Consider the following 21,116-nt stretch of genomic DNA (forward strand, 5'->3'; position numbering starts at 1 on the left):
GGTCCTTCGACAATACCGCGAGAAAACCGCACTTCCCCTATCCGGCTCCACACGTTTTTCGTGCCCGGCTGCCCGGATGCGGGACTAACCAAAGCCTTTGACCGAAGAAAAACCAAAAACGCTCAGGAGCGGGGCGGAGCAGGCGCTACGGCGGCCGGCACGGGGCGGGCCAAGGAGTGCGTCCGCTGCGAGTGCTCCTGGATGGGCCCGTCGCCGCCGCTGCTCGTTGTGCTGTTGGTCCTGTGCGCTCCGTGGTTCGCGCCGGGTCAGTGCGGGCCTGGCCCTCGCCCTGTGTGCCCCGGGGAGCCAGGACGGGGGTGGGTTCCGTGCCCCGGCCGGGAAGGCGACCTTGGCGGTCCGCCCGCTCTGGGTGAGCTGGGCGGCGGCAGGGCCTCCCGGAGACGGCGGGGGACGGCCGGGGGACGGCGGGAGACGGCGGGGGACGGCGAGGGACGGCGGGGGACGGCGGGGGACGGCCGGGGGACGGCGGGGGACGGCGGGGGACGGCCGGGGGACGGCGGGAGACGGCGGGGGAAGGCGGGGGACGGCGGGAGACGGCGGGGGACGGCCGGAGACGGCGGGGGACGGCGGGGGACGGCCGGAGACGGCGGGGGACGGCCGGAGACGGCGGGGGACGGCGGGAGACGGCGGGGGACGGCCGGAGACGGTGGGGGACGGCGGGGGACGGCCGGAGACGGCGGGGGACGGCCGGGGACGGCACTCTCCGGTGCATCTTCTCTGCGATTTGTGCTTTGTTTTGGAGTCTGGGCAACTCCCTCCCCCCTTGGACCCATCGTGCAGCCTAAACAGTTGCCAGTTAACAGTTAATGTGGCTGTTTTGGTATCGCTCCCACTTTGTCATTTCCCTGCAGCCTTTGTGAAGTGAATCCAGGCATTCACAGTTTTATTTGTAAATACGCAGCTTGAGTGGCTGAAAAGACAAAGTCATGAAAAATACCGTGCTCTTTCCCTACGTTAATGCCATTAAACGTCCAGTTAGTGTTCAAATTCACCGTTTGTCATAGTTTACGTGGTGAGTTAGCGTCCAAATAAACCTCATACATTGCAGTTGTATGTAGTTTCTTAATTCCCTTTTAGTCTGAGATTTCCCTGCTTTCTGCATTTCTTTCTCCCTTGAAGTAGATTTGATCAGGGGTGTGAATGTGTCAGAATGGGAACAGGAGGGTGAAGGCAGAGAAGCATAAAAAAGGGAGGGGCTCCGCATTGGGGAGCTCAGGGTCCTTAGAGGTCCCTGGGTGGATCCCTGGGTGGACGCGGGTCCTCTTGAAGTTGAAGATAAGGCAGGCGCTTGGATCTTGTCCTAGTCCCTGCTAACCAGCTCTGTCAGTTATTTTCCTTTTGGGGGTATTGGTTTTTTTCCTGTTAAATCAGGGAATTGAATTGATGATCTTTTTAATTCCGATTTTCTGAGGCGTTCAAACAGCAGATATGAAGGAGCTCCTTCAGCTATTTGCTAATTATTGTGCTAAATGCCAGGAATACACTGGCAAAATAGATACAGTCCTTTTCTTTCTGGAGCATGTGGTATAATGGTGAAAATCATTAAGAAGGGGGAGGAAGAAGCAGAGACAACATGAGCAGAAGTATAGGTAGAAAGGTACTAGAAATATTTCAGGTTATTCGTTTCTAGATTTACCTAGCTGGGACAAAAAGTTGTTGTGTACAGGAGTCGAACAGTAAGGGTGGAAATAAATGTTTGTTGAATAAATACCATCTGCTCACAGCATTTTACAGACAGCCACACCCATGAAATAGATGCTATCTCCATTTTGTAGGCAAAGAAATCAAAACTCAGATTAACTAATTTGCCAAAGGTTGCCCAACAAATTAAGGGGCAGAACGAGAATTTAAGGCCAAATTTCGAAAACTCCGTTTTTTTCATTACATTATGAATATGACATATAATCCAAATATTGTCACTTGTATTATATTTATTCATGTATTACTGACAGTGCTCCTTTTTCTCTGCAGGGAATGGGCAGGCTACTAGCATGGTGCAGCTACCGGGGGGCAGATTCCAGATGGGAACAAATTCACCAGATGGCAGAAATGGTGAAGGGCCAGTACGGGAGGTGACAGTAAAACCCTTTGCCATTGATGTATTTCCTGTCACCAACAAAGATTTCAGGTACTTCCAGTGTTCTCCCAGGAGGGGTAGAGGCTCTATTTTTCATTCCTAATATCTAAAAGGAAAGTAGCTTGTTTACTAATACATACCATCTTTGCAATACTACTGTGGGAAAAAGCTACATTTTTCAGATGAAGAATCTGAAGTCCAGAGACTCGAGAGTTAGAGGAAAAGAGGAGGGAACAGGAACACAAAGCCAATGTGGGAGATGACCTACGTGTTACATTGTGGATTTAAAACTCTTTTAAGATGGGCAGCCTCAGTGGTGCAGCGGTTTAGCGCCGCCTGCAGCCCGGGGTGTAATCCTGGAGACCCGGGATTGAGTCCCACATTGGGTTTCCTGCATGGAGCCTGCTTCTCCCTCTGCCTGTGTCTCTGCCTCTCTCTCTGAATAAATAAATAAATCAATCTTTAAAAAAAACCAAACAGATTATGTTTTTAAAAAAAGGTTTTTTGTTTTTGTTTTTAATTTTTTATTCATTTATGATAGTCACAGAGAGAGAGAGAGAGAGAGAAGCAGGCTCCATGCACCGGGAGCCTGATGTGGGATTCGATCCCGGATCTCCAGGATCGCGCCCTGGGCCAAAGGCAGGCGCCAAACCGCTGCGCCACCCAGGGATCCCAAAAAAGGTTTTTAAAAAAAGGAGGAATCCCTGGGTGGCTCAGTGGTTTAGTGCCTGCCTTCGGCCCAGGGCATGATCCTGGAGTCCCAGGATCAAGTCCAGCATCAGGCTCCCTGAGTGGAACCTGCTTCTCTGCCTGTGTCTCTGCCTCTCTCTGTCTCTGTATCTTTCATGAATAAATAAATAAAATATTTTAATAAATAAAAACTCTTTAAGATAAAAATTTATGGGGAAAATTAATTCAGAAGACACAGACTGAAGTAAGCATAAGGATGGTTGATGTACTTCTCAGGCCTTTTTTTTTTGACTTAAGGATTCTGATTCCACCTTCAGAAATGTTCCTTAAGGAAAGAATTAAGGTCTTCCAAAAAACATTTATCTAAAAAGATGCCATTTAAACAAATATTAACAACATAAAGATTGCTTAAACATATTGAATCAACATCACAGAATACTTAGCCATTAAAATCTTGTTGTCAAGGGGATCCCTGGGTGGCTCAGCGGTTTAGCGCCTGCCTTTGGCCCAGGGCGCGATCCTGGAGTCTCGGGATCGAGTCCCACGTCAGGCTCCTGGCATGGAGCCTGCTTCTCCCTCTGCCTGTGTCTCTGCCTCTCTCTCTCTTTCTCCCTCTATGTCTATCATAAATAAATAATAAATCTTAAAAAAAAAATCTTGTCAAAAAGAAGTAATGTGAGATATTAAGCAAAGAAAGTAGCTTACAAACAATATACACTATTTTTAAAAAGTATGTGTATAGAATATATATGCATTTAAAAAGAATTGGGGGATCCCTGGGTGGCACAGCGGTTTGGCGCCTGCCTTTGGCCCAGGGCGTGATCCTGGAGACCCGGGATCGAATCCCACGTCGGGCTCCCGGTGCATGGAGCCTGCTTCTCCCTCTGCCTGTGTCTCTGCCTCTCTCTCTCTCTGTATCTGTCATAAATAAATAAAATATTAAAAAAAAAAAGAATTGGAAGATGCAGCATTGCATTAGTTAACAGATTTTGCCCATGTTTTTGTGACTTCCAAATGAAAATAATTCCAGGGAAGTACTCTTTATTTTTATTTTTATTTTTTTTTAGGAACGACCTTATTAAAGCTATTTAAAAATAGTCGCTGGGCAGCAGAACAGGAAGGGATATGCATGGATATATCTTTGCTGATGTGATAATAGATGATTTCAATTTTTTTCTTTTTATCTACTTGTATTTTCTCATTTTCTGTAATACATTGTGCATTACCTATATGTGTTTTTTTAAAGAATTTTTTAAACAGGAAAGTTATTAAAATTGAAAGAGAAATTACTTCTAATGAGGCTTGTACTATATCATGTGAACCAGACATAGCTAGCTAGCTAGATACACAGTGTGCCTTCTTTGATATATTTCAAATTATGATGTATTTTATGATAGAAATTTTTTATATTTCAAATTTTGGGACTTATTTATTTGTTTATTTTTGTGCTTTATTCATGATAGATCTCCAGCAAGCCCCTAAACTTTACTTAGAACCCATGATTTGTCTCTGCTTTTCTGGTAAAAGATTTTCAGACCATTCAGATGCTCTGAGGTTGGTAAATAGCTATTGCTACCAAATCTGATCACGTCCTCTGTTCTCAATGCGCCTTTGATGGGTGAAGAATGTCTTTTCGTATCAGACGGCTGGCACAGATGGGATACTTTTAGCCAGTGAAAACAATCCATCTTACCCTGGCAGTTTGCTTGCTGAGATTTTCTGTACCACACCAAACTATGTGAAAATCCATTCTAAAATCTCAGCACATTATTTTTATTTGATTTAGTTTTTTTCACCTGTTAGATGGAGATAGTAACACATGTTCTGCTTTCCTCTTGCGATTGTTCTGAGAGTAAGTATGTGAAGACCTTTCAGAAAAGAGACCCATTCCCCACCCTTAAATCTCAACAGCTGGGATCCCTGGGTGGTGCAGCGGTTTAGCGCCTGCCTTTGGCCCAGGGCATGATCCTGGGGACCCGGGATCGAGTCCCACATCGGGCTCCTGGTGCATGGAGCCTGCTTCTCCCTTGCCTGTGTCTCTGCCTCTCTCTCTCTCTCACTGTGTGCCTATCATAAATAAATTTAAAAAAAATTTAAAATAAATAAATAAATCTCAACAGCTTTATTCATAATCTCCAAAAACAGAGGTAACCCAGATGACCTGCACCTGGTGAATGGATAAGTAAAACTCAGTACATCCATACAATAAAATTATATTCTGCAACAAAGAGGGACAGACTACCAATACTGGCAAAACATAGATGAATTTCAGAAGCATTACACTAAGTGAAAGAAGCTAGACCCAAGAGTTACATACTGTATGATTCAAGTTACGTGGATTTATATTCTGGGAAAGGCAGAACTATAGGGACAGAAACCAGATGAGTGGTTGTAGAGGCATGAGAGAGTTTTCAGAGGTGTTTGATAGACTTGCTCTATGTTTTGATTGTGATAGTGACTATATGCTTTGCTAAAAAGAGTGCCTGACTATGTAAATTTACACATATAGCAACAGATTTTAAAAGAAAATCTACTCGGGCTTTTATGTTAATTGTTGAGGGAAATTCTGTGGTGTGTGGTTTTAGAGGAGAAGGATATCTGAGTTTTTCTGGAGCTGGAGTGGGTGAGAGTGGGACATAGAATCTTATGAGCTTAACCAAGTGAAATATCTCTTTTCAGGGAGTTTGTCAGGGAAAAAAAGTACCGGACAGAGGCTGAGATGTTCGGGTGGAGTTTTGTCTTTGAGGAGTTTGTCGCCAATGAGCTTAGAAACAAAGTGACTCATCAAATGGAGGTGAGAGAACCTGGGCTTGCAGCTGATTGAGTGGGAGTGGGTTAGCCACCACAGAGAATCACATCTGAGAGCTGCAGGCAAGGAAGTAGCAAGAGAACTCCTCCATGGAAGAGTCAGGAACACACGCTCCTGGGGGTTCACCCTGGGCTGATTTCTGCAGCCTGAGGCTCGGTAAGGAACCAGGTACATGGAGAGTTCTGGTTACTCCCTGAACTGGCAAGAGAACATCTTGACATCCCTCTAATAGTGGTAGTGAGATGTCCTGCTCTCGGGGTCCCAGAAACAGCACCCCCCTTGGACCTCTGGAGTCTCAGCCTGCAATATCTGTTCTGCCTCCTGTGTGTCAGGCAGGAAGGTGCCCTTGCTGTGGCAGAGCACCTTGCAGTCATGCTGCTTCTGTTTTGCAGTCTGTTCTCTGGTGGCTTCCAGTGGAAAGGGCATTCTGGAGGCAGGTAAGGATTGAGTCATCTGCCTTGTTTTCTACCCCTGTTGACTCTTATTCTGGAGGCCTGTCTTCTCTAGACCCCTTGCCCATCTAGAAATGCTAAATTTAAAAGGGTGACAGAAATTTCAAAGAAGCAGCCAGAAAAAACATGGATGGCAAAACTCTGCCCTGATCTTTTTTTCCCAATGCGCCATCCCCTTTCTCCCTTGGCTCATATTTATGCTCTTTCTGATGCTCGTCCTCTCCTCACTCACCAGGCTAGTTCCTCCAACTTCCTTGCTCAATCTGGTGGTAAAAGCTCAACTCAGGCACTCTAAGCCTAGCTTTCCTCAGACTTCCATGAGCTCCCAGAAGCTATCTCACTGCTGTCAGCCTGCAGGTCCTAACTCTGGCATCCAAGAGAGACTGGAGCTCCCAGTGCTACACGTGAGCTGGAATGATGCTCGGGCCTACTGTGCTTGGAAGGGGAAACGGCTGCCCACTGAGGAAGAGTGGGAGTTTGCTGCCCGAGGGGGCTTGAAGGGTATAAAGATGGCAAACTCACTACCCTTTATTCTTTCTTTATCCTATCCTGCATGGGAGCTTTGAAGGGTGGGAAGGCTCCATACTCCCTAGAGCAGCGCTTCTTAAACCGTGTGGTGGAGGGCCAGTTATTGTTCTCACTTCTGATTCATCTCAGACCAATACGTCTGTAAAATTCCATAAAAATTAATAACTGGAAAACTGAAATGAAGAAACAGACATAAAATTGTTATTCTTAGAGATTTCACCCAGACATACTACATCTCAGTGAATCTAATCAGAACAACATAGCACAGGGAAGAATTACCCAGCCTGCCTTTTCTGTAGGTGTGAAAGAACTTGCATAAACAACAAAGTTCTGCAGTCCTAATTAAACTTAGGAGGAGGAAACAGCAACTCCCCATGTTCAACGTCTCTACAGCCTTGTTGCTTATCCAATCTAAACGAGGTTGCTTATTTATCTAGTCTAAGTCCACTTGACAAGTTTCTTGATTCTTACTCTCAATTTCTGTACTTACCTGGATGTGATCTGGTAACAGATAGTTTACAGACTGGCATTAGTAAGAACCGCAGCTGGGATTGTACTGTCCTGGAGCAGAGCAGGAAGCCAGAGCCTCTGAATGCAGGGCACTGAGTGGAAGGGAGGGCAAGCATGGCAAATAAAAGTGATGAGTAACCTCTCTCTTTTGTCATCACCTCCTGACTTCTTTTGGTTCCCTTACTCTTCCTGCCTTTCCCTTCTTCTACAACCCTTCACCTCCCCCTCCCCTGCTGTCTCCTTACCCTCCTGGCAGGTCAGGTTTACCCATGGGGAAACCAGTTCCAGCCAAACCGCACCAACCTGTGGCAGGTAAGATGTAAGTTCCTCACCCTGCCCCTTCTCAAAGCACTGACTGAGACCTCCTGAGGCCAGACATCGTCCTGAGCTGTGGGGCTTTGTGTTCTAGTGGGAGTGGTAACTCTGAAGAGCTGCAGAAGTAAACGACTGCCTGAGTGATGGGGATGACTCCACAGAGAACGTGACATTTGAGCTTAGAGTTTGCCAAGTGAAAAGTAGAGGAAAGGGCATTTGCAGCAGAAGGAACAACATGTCAGCCCTGTATTAGGAAAGGGTACTGAGCATTCAGAGATGGGACGAATTCAGTGAGGCAGGAGGTGTACGAGACAAAGTAGATGGTGGCTTGTTAGCAGATTATGAAGGACCAGGTGTGCCAAGATACGGTTTTATATTTTCCCCTGCAGGCAGAGGTTTTTAATTAGGGGACTAAAAATATCATTTGATTTGGGGACGATGCTAATTGCTAATTTGTGCAGGATTAAATGAAGTAGAGCTGCAATGACGGTGGGGTGGGAGGTATCTGAATTTGAGGTTGTGGGCAGTGGCCCAAGAACATGTAAGTAGAAGTGGAATGGAGAGGAAGCCAAATGGAGCTTAACCATTTTGAGCCTTAGTTGCCAGTTTTTTTAAAGGGAGAAAATACTTGCCTCACAACCTTCTAAGGATTAAATTAAAAGAGATCCGAGCACATAGTAGCTGTTGAGTAAGTTACTACCCTTTCCCTTTCCCTTTAGTAAAAGCAGCTTCCATGGAGCAGGGGGAGCTGAACCCCAATTTTAATGAGAAGAATGAACAAATTGAACAAAGTGCTTCAGCAAACATAGGTTCCTTTTTTCAAGCATTTTGGAGGTAAAAAACAGATGAGGATGGTAGAGTCGGGGCAGATGAGGTAGCGTTAAACCTGTCGGTGGTAGAAGAGTACAGGGCAGGCATCGCCATTCTGGAGAAGCCAGGTGGTGCTGAGCAAAAGGAGCTGGCAGGAGCCTTTCTTCCCAAATCCTTGAAGTACGTGAAGCTCAAGGTGGAGGGGTGGAGGCTGCTGAGAGAAAGTGAGAGTGGGATGGGCTTGACGTAGACCACTGTGGGCACATTTCCTAATCCAGCCAGGAGGTGATGGTGGAAGACAGGAGCCTAGTGTGGGAGCTCAGGGCAGGCACCTCAGCGCACTGCCTCATGCCCTTCATCCTACCCGAGATGACGCTGCAGTATGACCTTGGTTTTCCTCTGGGCAGGCAGGAACACCCACCTTGGAACAGGTTGGTAAATATTTTAGCTTAAATTTCTCCTCCTCAGGGAAAGTTCCCCAAGGGTGACAAGGCGGAGGATGGCTTCCACGGAGTCTCCCCAGTGAATGCTTTCCCTCCACAGAATAACTATGGTAAGATTCGTACCACGTTGCTGTCAACACTCACAGATTGGTTGGTGTGATCATTCTGCCTGAAGGTTGAGGCAGAGAGAAACACTACCAGGGGAGCATTTGCTCCCCAAAGCCTTTGCTACGCAAGGCAGCAGGGGGGTTGGAGGTAGGGCTGCCCAGCCTGGGGCTGACCCACCTGCTGTGCTCAGGACTCTATGACCTCATGGGCAACGTATGGGAGTGGACGGCATCTCTATACCCATCTGCTGACCAGGACATGCGTGTTCTCCGGGGGGCATCCTGGATCGACACAGCTGATGGCTCTGCCAATCACCTGGCCCGGGTCACTACCAGGTGAGGAGTCCGGCAGCTAGGGGCTGAGGGTCTGGGCCCTGTTCTCACAGAGCTTGTGTTGGTACTACCTCCACCCCTCTCTCTGCGCCCTGTGAGTACAGAAAGGAGAATAAGCAGCACTTGCCATGAGAAGCCAACATGCCCAGGGCAACTTCTGCCTTTTCTTGCCAGCTCTCAGCACCCAGAGAGACTTTGTGTCTAGCATCACCAGGGCTTTTCTTTGTCCTTATAGGCAGGGGAGTGTAATGGTCACCTCAATAAAAGGTCATGGCCTGTGGTCATGGAAATATTGACTCTTCAAGCTGGAAAGCACATGAAAAATCATTTTCTAGAACCATTTTGTTGTACAGTCAAGGAAAAATAGGTTCACAGAGGTGTTAGGACCTGCTTGTATCACACAGATGGTTAGTGCTGGCACCTGAATGGTTGAGTCCCAAGTTCCTGAGCCCCTCCTGGGACACACTCTGCTCTGCTCATCTGTAGATGTATTTTGATTGATCTCCCTCTGACCCCTCTCATTCCTGGGTTCCATAAGGACTAGAAAGAGACCACAGTTTCTCTGGTCTCAGAAAGTCAGGTTTGCATATGTTTCCTTAATATGTTGAGGCCCCTGGCTTTCCCTCGCCTCCTTTTTAGGACAAAGTAGTGGGGAAAGTACTGGCCTGGGAACCAGAAAGCTGGGTTTGCCACTGAATCAGTTGTGTCCATGAAGCAGTGGTTGGTCTTGGGCAAAACCTTGAAATCTTCCTAGTATCTGATTCTGGGCCTTAAATGCTGAACAAATCCTGCCTGCCAGAGGTGTTGAGGAATGGCAAATGAAGGAACATAAGTGAAAGTTCGTTGAAAAGTATGAAGTACTTATTGGCACTATGATATTCTCGCTTCTTACCAACAGGCTTTTTTCAGCTGAGTTATTCTAGACTATGAACAGCTTGAAGTTACTAGTCATTGCCTTTCTCACCTTCCAGAGCAGACTCTAATGGCTGCTCACTCACACTTCCTCCACCCCGTCCCAGGTCCCTTCTTATCCTCTTTCCCCAGCAGTGCCCTCATAACCAGGCTTCTTTCTAAACCTTGCCCTCAGCCCTCAGGCACCCCAGGCCACGGCAGGGCCTACAAAGGAAAACTGGGTAAGGTTCCAGGCCCCGTTCTCAATGAAGTCTATTCTCTTCCCTCTTCTGTGGTGGCAGGATGGGTAACACTCCGGATTCAGCCTCAGACAATCTAGGCTTCCGCTGTGCTTCCAGCATAGGCCGACTACCTGGAGAGTTGTGAACAGCCATGCAGAGCCAAGAAGAAGAGCTCCCTGGTACCCACGTCTCTCCCTGGCCTCCATAGCCAAACTCCAGGCTCTTCAGAGTTGGCCTTGGGAATGGCCTCCTTCCCCTTCCCCCATTTCTCCCCTGGCCAGGAGAGGACTGTGACCTCAGAATGGGGTACCAGTGTGTCATGGAGAAGGGACCCGACTTACTGATGGTGCCCAGGGAGCAGAGTGTTCTCTTAGAGGTCAGATGTTAGCCATACAGGGGCCAGTCCTCCAACAGTCAGGGTAGAGTACTCTAAAAGGCACTTTGTTAAAAATTCTTAAATCTGTTCCCTCCCACTTTCTCAGTGTCTGATTCAGGGATCTGACTTTGTTTTCTCAAGGCAGAATTTTCTCCATTTTTCTTTGTTTTCCCAGCAAACTGCTATAGAAGGAAAATACTTCCTTCATTCACCCCGTTTGTCATGTTTCATATACTTCTGAAAGAACCTAATTTCTACTATCTGCATGTAGAATGCAGTAGCTGGGCTCTTTAAAGCACAAAGTGAATCTTAAAAGGGTTTAGGAGAACCAAGTTATGTACCAGACAAAACTGCATTTTGGGAGTCTTACAGTGAATAATACTCGAGAGAGACGAATACCAGAACCTTTCCTTTATATTATTAACTGTATGTGGGCTTCCATATGCCTGTAAACACATGTCCCTGGAAAAGAACCTGCTTTCATGATGTCACTGGATGTTGTGAGGTCAGTAAAATCCCCTGTAATTGTGTATCTCAGACTGTCCTGTCTTTGATCCTCACCCTGGACCCTACGGGAAGTACACTCAAGTGTCTGGAACTCTGGGCCTCCCATGAGAAGGAGCCAAGATGGTGGTGCAGCTGGGAAATAGAGAAGCAGGAGGACTCTCAGATGCCCTCTCATTCCCTCTCCATGGGGCCTGCCCTGACCACACTTAACAAGGTGTGATGGGAGCATGCTGCTTTTCTTGTGCAGAGCTCTGAGAGGGGTTAATGGCCCTAGTTCCAGGGGTCCTGGCCAGGGCCAACTGCTCCCTCTGGACAGAGGCCTGGACGTGATTTCCCTCCTCAACTTCTATTTCTGTAGCATTCCCTCCTTGCCTGCCCCACCCCCACCTACCCCACCTGCCAGCCCCTTAGTAATCTTCCTCAGCCAGGGAGAGGAGCACAGCCTTGGGTGTGTTCTCAAAAAGGGCAGCCCGGTTTTGCTGTTGTCCCTTCTTCACCCAGTGGCCATAGATTCGGAAAGCGTAGGCATCAATGAGTCGGCGCAGAGGCCGGAGGGCATAGGGGTCACGGATGACAATCTCCCGGGTCACAGGCTTCACCCGGCGGTACTGGTAATAGATCCGCACCGAAGCCAGTACTGTTAGAGCAATCACCTGTGGAGAGTCAGAACTAAGAAACTGGACCCAGCCTCCGCTGGCCTGTCTCCTCCTCCCAATGCAGAGAGTCCCTGAGCTCGTTGCCATACAGCCTTGTGTGCCTACTGCTACACCCTTGCTGGTGTCCCCCTACCATCCCAACCCCTCCCCTGTCTGCAGAGATATAGGCTGTTGCAGCCAGGTGGGTCACTTCTGACTTCTCTAAAGCCAGGAGAAGTTGAGCCAGAATCATCACAGGGGTGGAGGGGAGGGACAAGTGCTCTGGAAACCCTGTGCGTGAAAGGAGTGCCTGGGGGAAGGAAGGGGACTTGGGGGCTTGGACTTGAGGAATCCTGCCACAGGGGCCTCGGTGGCAGGGGAACTTCAGTACCTTGAACTTGCCCCGGGGGCTAAAGTGACGCACTTCCTCCACCACATACTGCTGGAAGAAGGGATGCGCTAAGGCCTCTTCTGCAGAACAGCGGCCCTGGGGGTTCACCACCAAGAAACGGGAAACCTGAGAGAATAAGGAGGGGGAGCCAAAAACATCAAGGCCCCAGGGTCTCCTCCAACACCTGAGAAGACAAGGTCTTCCCAGAGGGTCCTCCGTTTTGTAGTACAATGTGCCTCCACCCCACCCCATCGTGAACTTCCCCTTGCCTAGGCAGGAGCCAGGAGCCCTGGCCTCTCACCAAATCCTTCACAGTGTCTGAATAGTCATCCCATTCAGGTGAGCCAAACTGGTAGTTGCCACTCATGATCATCCTCAGCATCAGCATCTGTTTCCGGTGCCAAAAGGGTGGGGAGCCGGCCAGCAGGGTGTACATGATGACCCCTATGCTCCACCTGGTGCCAGGTGGACGGAGGAAGGCAGGAGGGCTGGCTGCAGCTCCTGCCATGTCCTCCCCTCCCCAGCAGGTGCTCCTAGACATGGGGGGGCATCCCTGTGCCTAGGGGTCACTGCCTTGCCCAACACACTCACATGTCCACCTCCTTCCCATAGCCTGGGTGGTCATCATTCATGGAGCACTCAATGATCTCAGGGGCCAGGTAGCTGGGAGTCCCACAGACCTCTGCAGGAACAGTTACATCAGGATAGGTCAGCAGGGGGCACTTGGAACAGGACAGTCCAAAGGACAAAATGGAGATGAAAGTGACATGGTGCTTGGGCAGCAACTCTTCTAACCCTGACCGACTTCAGGGCCAAGGGCAGGGGCTGGGGGCTGGCTTCTAGGACCACCTGCCTGGATCTGTTGTGTCCTGGCCTGGAAGTCAAGCAGTGGGAACCTGGCTCAGCCCTGGCAAGAGGCTTACCTGAAGAGACAGCCTGAAACAGTAGGATTTATATTCAGGGGGTGGGGAGTTAGGGGAGGAATGCAGGCATTTTCTGTTCCTGGGACCACAGATGAGAGAGCCTGAGCCCCTGAAATAGGCCGAGGCCATGTAACCAGACCTCGCAGCTTCTCTCCTGGCTCCAGCTGGCAGGAAAAACCAAAGTCTGTGAGCTTAATGTTCATGTCATCATCCAAGAGGATATTCTCAGGCTTCAGATCCCGATGTACAATGTTGAGTTTGTGCAAGTTGCGGATAACCTCCAGCAGGGCTCTCATGATCTTTCTGTGGTGGGACAGGCACGTGTTATTCTTACCTCCTCCTCAGCAGAGACCAAAGCCCATATATCTGTGAGACTGCCAGTGAGGGAGGACTCAGGACAAGTGGGGGAAGGGCGGAGGGGAATATAGAAGCCTGCAGTGCACACCCCCACCCCAGAAAAATGCATGCTATGCCCCCTCTAAGACTTTGGTGGCAGTACCACTCGTACTCTGGGGCAGGGAATGGCCATGGGAGCAGATGGATCCCTACCTGGTTTCCTTCTCACTCAGAGTGACCTTCTCAGTGAGATAATCAAAGAGCTCCCCTCTCTTCATCCTGTAGGGACAGAGAGTTTGTAGCTGGGTTGGTCCCAAGACCACCCCCTCCTTACCCTGCTCCCAGAGACCTGTTTCCTGCCCTCCTATCTCCAGAAACAAAGTAGAACACTCCCCACTAAGGACCAAAGGTTTCAGGGAAATGCCAAGGAAGTGAGTTTAGAGGTTGTCTAGGAAGATTAGAAGAGCAAGGATGCTCAAAGGGTGAGATGGCACCTGTCTGGGGGTTTCCCCCATCTGTGGAAGTGATGGCATGGACTGGGATCTGTCAGGGTCAACATCAGGGCTGGGACATGAAAGAGGGACCCAGAGCCACGGACCCAAGGCTCCAGATCCGGATCACGAGGACAGGAGGATACACTTGATTTTTCCCAGCAATGAATGGTAGAAGCAATAGTGCAAGTGCTGGAGGAGCAAAGCTTGCTCGTTTTAGGATTAAGAATTACAGTTCAATCTTCTCACTTCTTGGGATGATGTAGAAAGAGGTGCCTGTTAGAACAACCTAGTTATACCCTCAAGGGCAACTTAGGGCAACATTAAAAATAGCTTCCCCAAGCAACTTCTTCAAAGGTTAGGGATATTTGAGCTGCCCCCAAGGGCTCTACACAACAGTGCTACTGAGGGGACAGCTGTGGCTGGTTAAGTCTTGGGGGTCCTAGGAAAGTCTCCCCTGGTTAAAAAGGAAAAGTGAGGGATCCCTGGGTGGCGCAGCGGTTTGGCGCCTGCCTTTGGCCCAGGGCGCGATCCTGGAGACCGGGGATCGAATCCCACATCGGGCTCCCGGTGCATGGAGCCTGCTTCTCCCTCTGCCTGTGTCTCTGCCTCTCTCTCTCTCTGTGACTATCATAAATAAATAAAAATTTAAAAAAAAAAAAAAAAAAAAGGAAAAGTGCACCCTGCCCCCTCCCACCCACTCCTCCAGGAAAGCAGTAGGATTTCTAAGGCACAAGGGTTTGGGCCAGGGGCATAGAGGCAAGAAAGCCCTTGAGCTTAGCTGGTGGGGTGGGAAGGGGGGTTTCTGTGTGAGAAGATAACCTAGAATTTTTAGAGGTGAGCCTTACTTACACAATATCTGTACTGTGGGAGATCCCTGGGTGGCTCAGCGGTTTTAGCGCCTGCCTTCGGCCCAGGTAATGATCCTAGAGTCCCAGGATGGAGTCCCACATCAGGCTCCCTGCATGGGACCTGCTTCTCCCTCTGCCTGTGTCTCTGCCTCTCTCTCTTTCTCTCTCTGTGTCTCTCATGAATAAATAAATTATTTAAAAATAAAAGAATATCTGTACTGTGCTCCTAAAAGACAAGTGTGTGAATCCAGTTTTTATCACTCGAATTCCATTCTAAAGACGCTAGGAGAAGTCATTGTTAGCAGCAGCGAAAAAATTTACTAGTCAACACTGGGTACTGTGCAGGGTGCACCCAGCTGCTGCCTTCCCAGAGCTGAGCTGGCAGGATTGTACACACAGACCAAGTTACATCGTGCCTCCAAGTATAATAACCCTGTGCATATTCAGTATGGCTACAGTATTAAAGGTTCTATCAACACAAAGTCTCCTTGAATGATTTTCTCAAGTATAATCTAGTCCTTAATTTAGCTGTTATATACGGACAAATCAAGACACCCCCATAACCATGACTCATGCAGCAGAGAGATTTACATTCTTCAGTGAGGACTCAGTGGTGTGGGCGAACAAGGAACTGGAGAACTCCCTTCTCTGGAAACCTTTTCTAATAAAAATTAAGTCTGAACACATTGTTCACAGAGCACTTTGTGGTGTTAAAATTTAATGCTTAGAGCCTAGGAAGATAGAATGGATGGTATCATTTTTCTATTCCTGAGAAAACAAGCTCTCAGAGCTAAAAGGCGTTCTGTGGGCAAGGGGCCCCATGACAAGGAGCTCGTCTTGTGAGCCCTATTGGTGCAAAGGGATGCTGTCAATCTTTGGGCCACACCCCAAATACAACCTTTACCACTGCTTCTCGAGGCCTCTTGCCTCAATACCACAGGCCTCCCCCTTTCCACTCTTGCCTCCTTACAGTCAGTAGGATGCTCTTCAAAAGTAAATCAGATCCCATCATCCTCCTGCTCTCACACACCACACCCCCCAAAGTCCTTACCATGGCTAACATGCCTGCAAAAGCTGGTTTTCAGTATAGCCTGACCTCACATTTGGCCAATGCCACAGGCTTGCTCCACTCCCCCACCTGGCTTCCTTGCCAAGCCTGTAATATGCGAAGCCCATCCAGCAGGGCCTTTGCTCTGGCTCTTCCTTCTGCCCTTCTGCTGTGCCTTCTCCAGGTCTTGGCTCTGATCCCTCCCTCACTTCATCTGGGTTTGTGCTCAGGTCCTTCTGGAGAGCATTCCAGAACGCTCGCTCCATCTAGAGAAGCCCTACCTCTCTCTAACCCCTGCTCTGCTTTATGTATCTGTACGTGCACATAACTGTGTGGGTGTATTATGGCTTATTTTACTGTTTTCTGTTCACTTTCTGAAAATTGTTACATGAAGTCAGGGACCATATATGTCTTGTTTATTGCTGCATCCTCAATGTCTAGGCTGAGTATTGAATGAGTACCTTTGTCATCATTGTAGTTAATAATAGCATTTATGGCATGCCATTTGCTCTGCTATTCTCTAATACCCATGAGAAAACAGATACTTAAAGCATCTGGCTTCTGAGTGATGGACCCAGGGTTCAAGACCTGGCAGCCTGATCCCCAGGGCTGATCTGCCTAGGCAATGGTGATCCTATGTGCCACTGGTCTTCAGGAAACACTGGATAGGGAACCACCAGAGGACATTCTCCGACAGGCCCCAGGGTGTGGCTGGCTCCAGGGCTGGGTACTTACAGATCAAACACCAGGAAGAAGAAAGTGTTGGTCTCATAAGTGTCCTTCAGCTGTACTGAAATGGAAATGACTAATTCGTCTCAGATAGCAACGCACCCTGGGCAGAGGCAGCAAGAGTACAGGGGCAACAGGATTAAAGCTGCTTGGACTGACTTCAAAAGCTGGAAGGGGGATCCCTGGGTGGCTCAGCGGTCTAGCGCCGCCTTTGGCCTAGGGCGCGATCCTGGAGACCCGGGATCGAGTCCCACGTCGGGCTCCCTGCATGGAGCCTGCTTCTCCCTCTGCCTGTGTCTCTGCCTCTCTCTCTCTCTCTCTCTTTCTCTCTGTCTCTGTCTCTCATGAATAAATAATAAAATAAAATCTTAAAAAAAAGTTGGAAGGGATATCAGAATGGTGTCCAACGGAGGCCCACCAAGGGAGGGGCTGGCCCGGGACTTCACATTCCCATTCCCCAAGCTGCAACCAGCTCCGGACTGCCTGTAACCCCTCTGTCTGGCTGGAAGAGGAAGCTCAGACCTAAATCTCCCCCAAGGTAGGCATGGAGCTGGGAACCTCACACCTCGGGACATTGGGCTGGCAGGGTCTCGGGGCAGGAGACTCTGGTGGTTCTGGCTGGCTGCACAGTGGGGCCGCACTCCCTGACATGGGTGGTTAGAGCGGAATCGTGGAGCAACCTGCTGGGGCCTAGGGCCATTACTCACTGATGTTGGGGAGCCCAGAGACCTTGCGCAGGATGTCCACCTCCTTCAGTGTGGCCTCTCGCAGCTCCTGGACCTCCGCAGAGCTGAAGCTGCCTCCGCCAGTGATGTCAATGATCTTCACAGCATACTCCTGGCACGTGGGCTTGTGGATGCAGCGCCTGACGACGCTGCTAACTCCTCTGGGGGTGCAGAGGACAGGTGGTCCCAGGGGCCCCTCACCCCAGGGAGAATCCCAGATCCAAGCCACAACAGAGATGCCCTGCCTTATCCACCAACTAACTCCCTGTGAGCTTTTGGGGATAGGATAGTAGGATGAAGAAGGCAAACAGAGGGTGATTTGTCTGGAGCTGATGAGTAGCAAGCCTGGTCTTAGAACTCTTGACTCCTAATTCAGTGCTGTTTCTCAGCACCTAAGGCCATAATCTTCCTTCTGACCCCTGACCTCTGATGCTGGCACAAACCTGGGTTTGGATGTGCTTGTCAACAGCACTGAGAGAGCTCAGTTGGGAGAAGTCTCTTGTCTGGGTGCTTTCATACCATTCTCATCTGTCCTGGTTCAGGAGGGCAGGATCCCAAACTAAAGGTTTCTCCAAGTGGACAGTGTGTTGGGGATGGAAAAGGGTCAGTGCTCAGGCCCATGGAACTGGCTGGAGCCCAGGACAGCACCTCCTGGGGAAGGTCTGGGCCTTACCTGCCCAGGATCTCCTTGGGCTCATAGTTTTCATAGAAGCCCTGTGCTGAGTACGAGTCTGGCAGTGCCTCGTCCCGAGTCATGCTCCACAACTTGGGGGCAACTCTAAGGGGTTCGGAGGGGGAAATAGAAAAAAGCTGTCAACTAAATTCTACCCCTGAAACTAGTAATACCCTATATGTTAACTAAATTGAGTTTTAAGTTAAAAAATTTAAAAAGGGAAGAAGCTGTTAGCCATCCTGACGTAGGCGGTGTACTTTTTGAGGCTGGAACCTTTCCTCATCTGTATCCCTTGGCACAGAACAAGCCTAATGTTCAAAATAAGTGTGAATTGAAAAACTCTTTGGAAAGAGCCCAGCTTGTATCGTCTCACTGGCTGTAAACATTGTGACCCCCAGGCTGCCATGTAGCTCCCTGAATGTTCTCCTCTAGTAGAAACAGCAGACAGAGGCAGGAGGTTGGGCCATCAGCCCCCAAGATTAGCTCTGACTTGGCTGGCATACCCTTGGTTTTAGATAGAACCCCAGAGAAACTTTGCAGAGGACAAATTAAAGGGCTGTTCCCTCTCAGAGATGAGGCTGGTCCTGCTTTTCCCCTGCTTGTTCCCAGCACTTGGGGAAAGATGAGAAGCTTCCTGATTTCCTCTTCTTACTAGGGCACTCCTATAGCCTCACCTTAGCTCCCGCAACCTAGCTATCCTCCCCTGAAAGCACCCATCCTTCCAGGACACACTTCAGGGCTTCCCACTGTCCTTCCGTACTCACTGTGCCCTTAGCAGACTTTTCTCACCTTCCTTCTACCTCCCTTCCTGCTGGCCTGCCTCTGTCCCTCCTTCCCTCTCTCTTCCTCTGCTTTCCTTTCTTTCTTTCATATTCTTTGAGAAGCACGCTGCCAGGCGCTCAGAGAGATGTGGAGCCCAGTGGTCCCAGACTCTGGTATCCCTTGCCAGTGTATGATGTCACCTCCTCCATTAGACTGATCTCTGGGATGTCCCAGCCTTCCTTCCCCTGTGCCCAGTGCTGCTCCCTGGATGTGAGTCAATGGTTGGAGGTATCCCCTTGGTTCAGGGTCCCGACAGCAGGACGGGCCTGTCCTCAGAATGCCCGTGTCATACCAGATGATGGTCAGTGAGCCCTGAGGGGTCCTGCCACAGTGTGGGGCAGTCCAAATCCAGGATACTCACGCCTGGATAGAGGAGCTGAGCTGGCTGGCTTTGCCTCAGGGATAGAGGCCAGCAGAGTACTAAACTCCCACCTCAGATACAGGATTTGAGGGACAGAGAAGACATCTACTGACAGGAAGAGGGGCACACAGAAAAATGGGCACAAGCCAATACTCAGCAGGACCAACACTGCCTCTAGCCCCTCTTCTATGACCCTTTCTGGACCCAGGAAGGCCGAGCCTGTCCAAGGGGCCAATTTGCTGACCAGCCAAGTGGGGCTAGCTGTTCCAGAAGCCTGGTGTCCCCACTGCCAGGTGCCTGGTTACCAGAGGAAGAATTAGAATAACAACAGAGTCCTCTGCCAACAGCGGGCGCCTGGCTGCTCACAGGCTTCCCAGTCGCCAGCCCCAACTGAGCACAGAAGTATCTGTTCCTATAAAAACAAGCCCATTGCCTTGCAAATCCTTTTAAGTTCCCAAGATGGGCATCTGTACCCCGCACCTCCCAGAACTTGGTAGCCCACGGTCTCTCCCCTTCCCCAGCCCCCTTAGAGCAGAGGGTCCATCTGGACTGGACCCCCCCAGGAAGCCTTCCAGGCCTTCGGGGCCTCCATTCCCTGGCATGACAGAGCTTCAGAGGCCTCTTGCTGCTCTCTGCTCTCCTGCAGTGAGGCAGGCAGCCATCCCCCTGCTCTAAGCCCCATGTGGGGCCAACATTGCCCCCCCCACACACACAGTCCTGCACCTTCCCCAAGATTCCCGTGGAAAGGGTCCCCAAATGGGAATAGGTAACCTGGTCCTTTTGGAACAAAGCATCCCTCCCCCAAACTCAGCCTTAAAACACAAGGAACCCCCTTTCTGTGGGCGGACATCCCGAGGGGCCTTCCAGAGTCAGTGCTGTCACTCTCCATCCCGCTGCTTCTGAAGGGAAACATGGTTCTAACGGCTCTTGGGGCCTGTCTTCCCTGCCACAAAGCCTCTCCCTCTCTGCCTGTCGCCTGGCTCTTGTCCATCACTGGCCCGGCTACTCACTGTTTGATCCTCACAGGCCCTTGAGTGAATGTGGCAGGAATCCCAAAGGCCTCAGAGCCCCTTGATGAGAGGGGACAGGCCGAGGGCTGAAGCAGGTCCCCAGCAGACACTTGTGGCCACAGCAGGATATTTTGCTGCTCGTCCTTCAGGCTCTGCTTCTTGGTGACGGAAGCCTGACGTACCAGAAATAAACCACAACTGCAGACCTGGGATGCAGGCCAAGGCTCATGGGGGCCAAGTCTCACCAGGAGGTGACCTCTGCTGGAGGGTGAGGGAAACTCGGTGGCCTGGGAGCCCACAGGACAGCAAGAGGTGACCAGTCTTCCCTCTGGAGCTCCCTTGGTCTCCAGGCCTAGAGGAGACAAAGCTAGCCATGGTGGAAATGCATTCACTTTTCTGGGAGCCATTTCTGCATATTTGAGAGCAGGCCCCTGGAGAAAGCCCAGCACAGACACACACACAGTGCAGCCCTGGCTGCCGCAGGGACCCAGACACTGGTGCCCACTCAGGAAGAGTTTGTGAGGCTGACCTGCAAAATGCAGGCCTTAAAGGTTAGGGAACATCCCCATTAGGAATCCATCTCTGGGGATCCCTGGGTGGCTCAGCGGTTTGGCGCCTGCCTTTGGCCCAGGGCGCGATCCTGGAGTCCCGGGATCGAGTCCCGCGTCAGGCTCCGGACATGGAGCCTGCTTCTCCCTCCTCCTGTGTCTCTGCCTCTCTCTCTCTCTCTCTCTCTCTCTATGTCTATCATAAATAAATAAATCTGAGATCCCTGGGTGGCGCAGCGGTTTGGCGCCTGCCTTTGGCCCAGGGCGCGATCCTGGAGACCCGGGATCGAATCCCACATCAGGCTCCCAGTGCATGGAGCCTGCTTCTCCCTCTGCCTGTGTCTCTGCCTCTCTCTCTCTCTCACTCTGTGCTTATCATAAATAAAATAAAATAAAATTAAAAAAAAAAAAGAAAGTTTTAAATAAATAAATCTTTAAAAAAAAAAAAAAAGGAATCCATCT

General features: G+C 49.8%; 2 protein-coding genes across 9 annotated transcripts; one reads left to right on the plus strand and one right to left on the minus strand.

The window, feature by feature from the left end:
• Window positions 1-75: 75 nt before the first annotated feature.
• SUMF2 (sulfatase modifying factor 2) lies at window positions 76-11,136 on the plus strand. 5 transcript variants are annotated; one of them, XM_025425704.3, is made up of 9 exons: window positions 92-265; window positions 1,993-2,149; window positions 5,468-5,582; window positions 5,990-6,034; window positions 6,400-6,550; window positions 7,344-7,399; window positions 8,681-8,765; window positions 8,954-9,098; window positions 10,289-11,136. In XM_025425704.3, exons 1-9 carry the CDS (start codon window positions 202-204, stop codon window positions 10,371-10,373), a joined length of 903 nt encoding a protein of 300 aa, XP_025281489.3. In that variant the 5' UTR covers window positions 92-201; the 3' UTR covers window positions 10,374-11,136. The 5 variants fall into 5 exon arrangements, with proteins under 5 accessions (XP_025281488.3, XP_048966730.1, XP_025281489.3 ...); XM_025425702.3 differs by having other exon boundaries at window positions 98-370; XM_025425703.3 differs by lacking the exon at window positions 5,990-6,034 and having other exon boundaries at window positions 76-370.
• Window positions 8,137-20,301, minus strand: PHKG1 (phosphorylase kinase catalytic subunit gamma 1). Of its 4 annotated transcripts, none has more exons than XR_003127450.3 (12): window positions 20,107-20,301; window positions 17,914-18,018; window positions 17,223-17,401; window positions 16,522-16,576; window positions 13,610-13,675; window positions 13,200-13,363; window positions 12,729-12,819; window positions 12,439-12,592; window positions 12,138-12,263; window positions 11,503-11,764; window positions 8,800-9,400; window positions 8,137-8,423 (listed from the first exon to the last, which is right to left on the minus strand). XR_003127450.3 is itself a non-coding variant. In XM_025425697.3 (11 exons), exons 2-10 carry the CDS (start codon window positions 17,994-17,996, stop codon window positions 11,519-11,521), a joined length of 1,164 nt encoding a protein of 387 aa, XP_025281482.1. In that variant the 5' UTR covers window positions 17,997-18,018; window positions 20,107-20,301; the 3' UTR covers window positions 8,137-8,423; window positions 11,503-11,518. The 4 variants fall into 4 exon arrangements, 2 of the variants coding, with proteins under 2 accessions (XP_025281482.1, XP_025281483.1); XR_003127449.3 differs by having other exon boundaries at window positions 8,137-8,426; XM_025425697.3 differs by lacking the exon at window positions 8,800-9,400.
• Between the last annotated feature and the right edge of the window lie 815 nt (window positions 20,302-21,116).

Source organism: Canis lupus, chromosome 6 (assembly GCF_003254725.2).
Source record: "Canis lupus dingo isolate Sandy chromosome 6, ASM325472v2, whole genome shotgun sequence".
Classification (NCBI taxonomy): domain Eukaryota; kingdom Metazoa; phylum Chordata; class Mammalia; order Carnivora; family Canidae; genus Canis; species Canis lupus.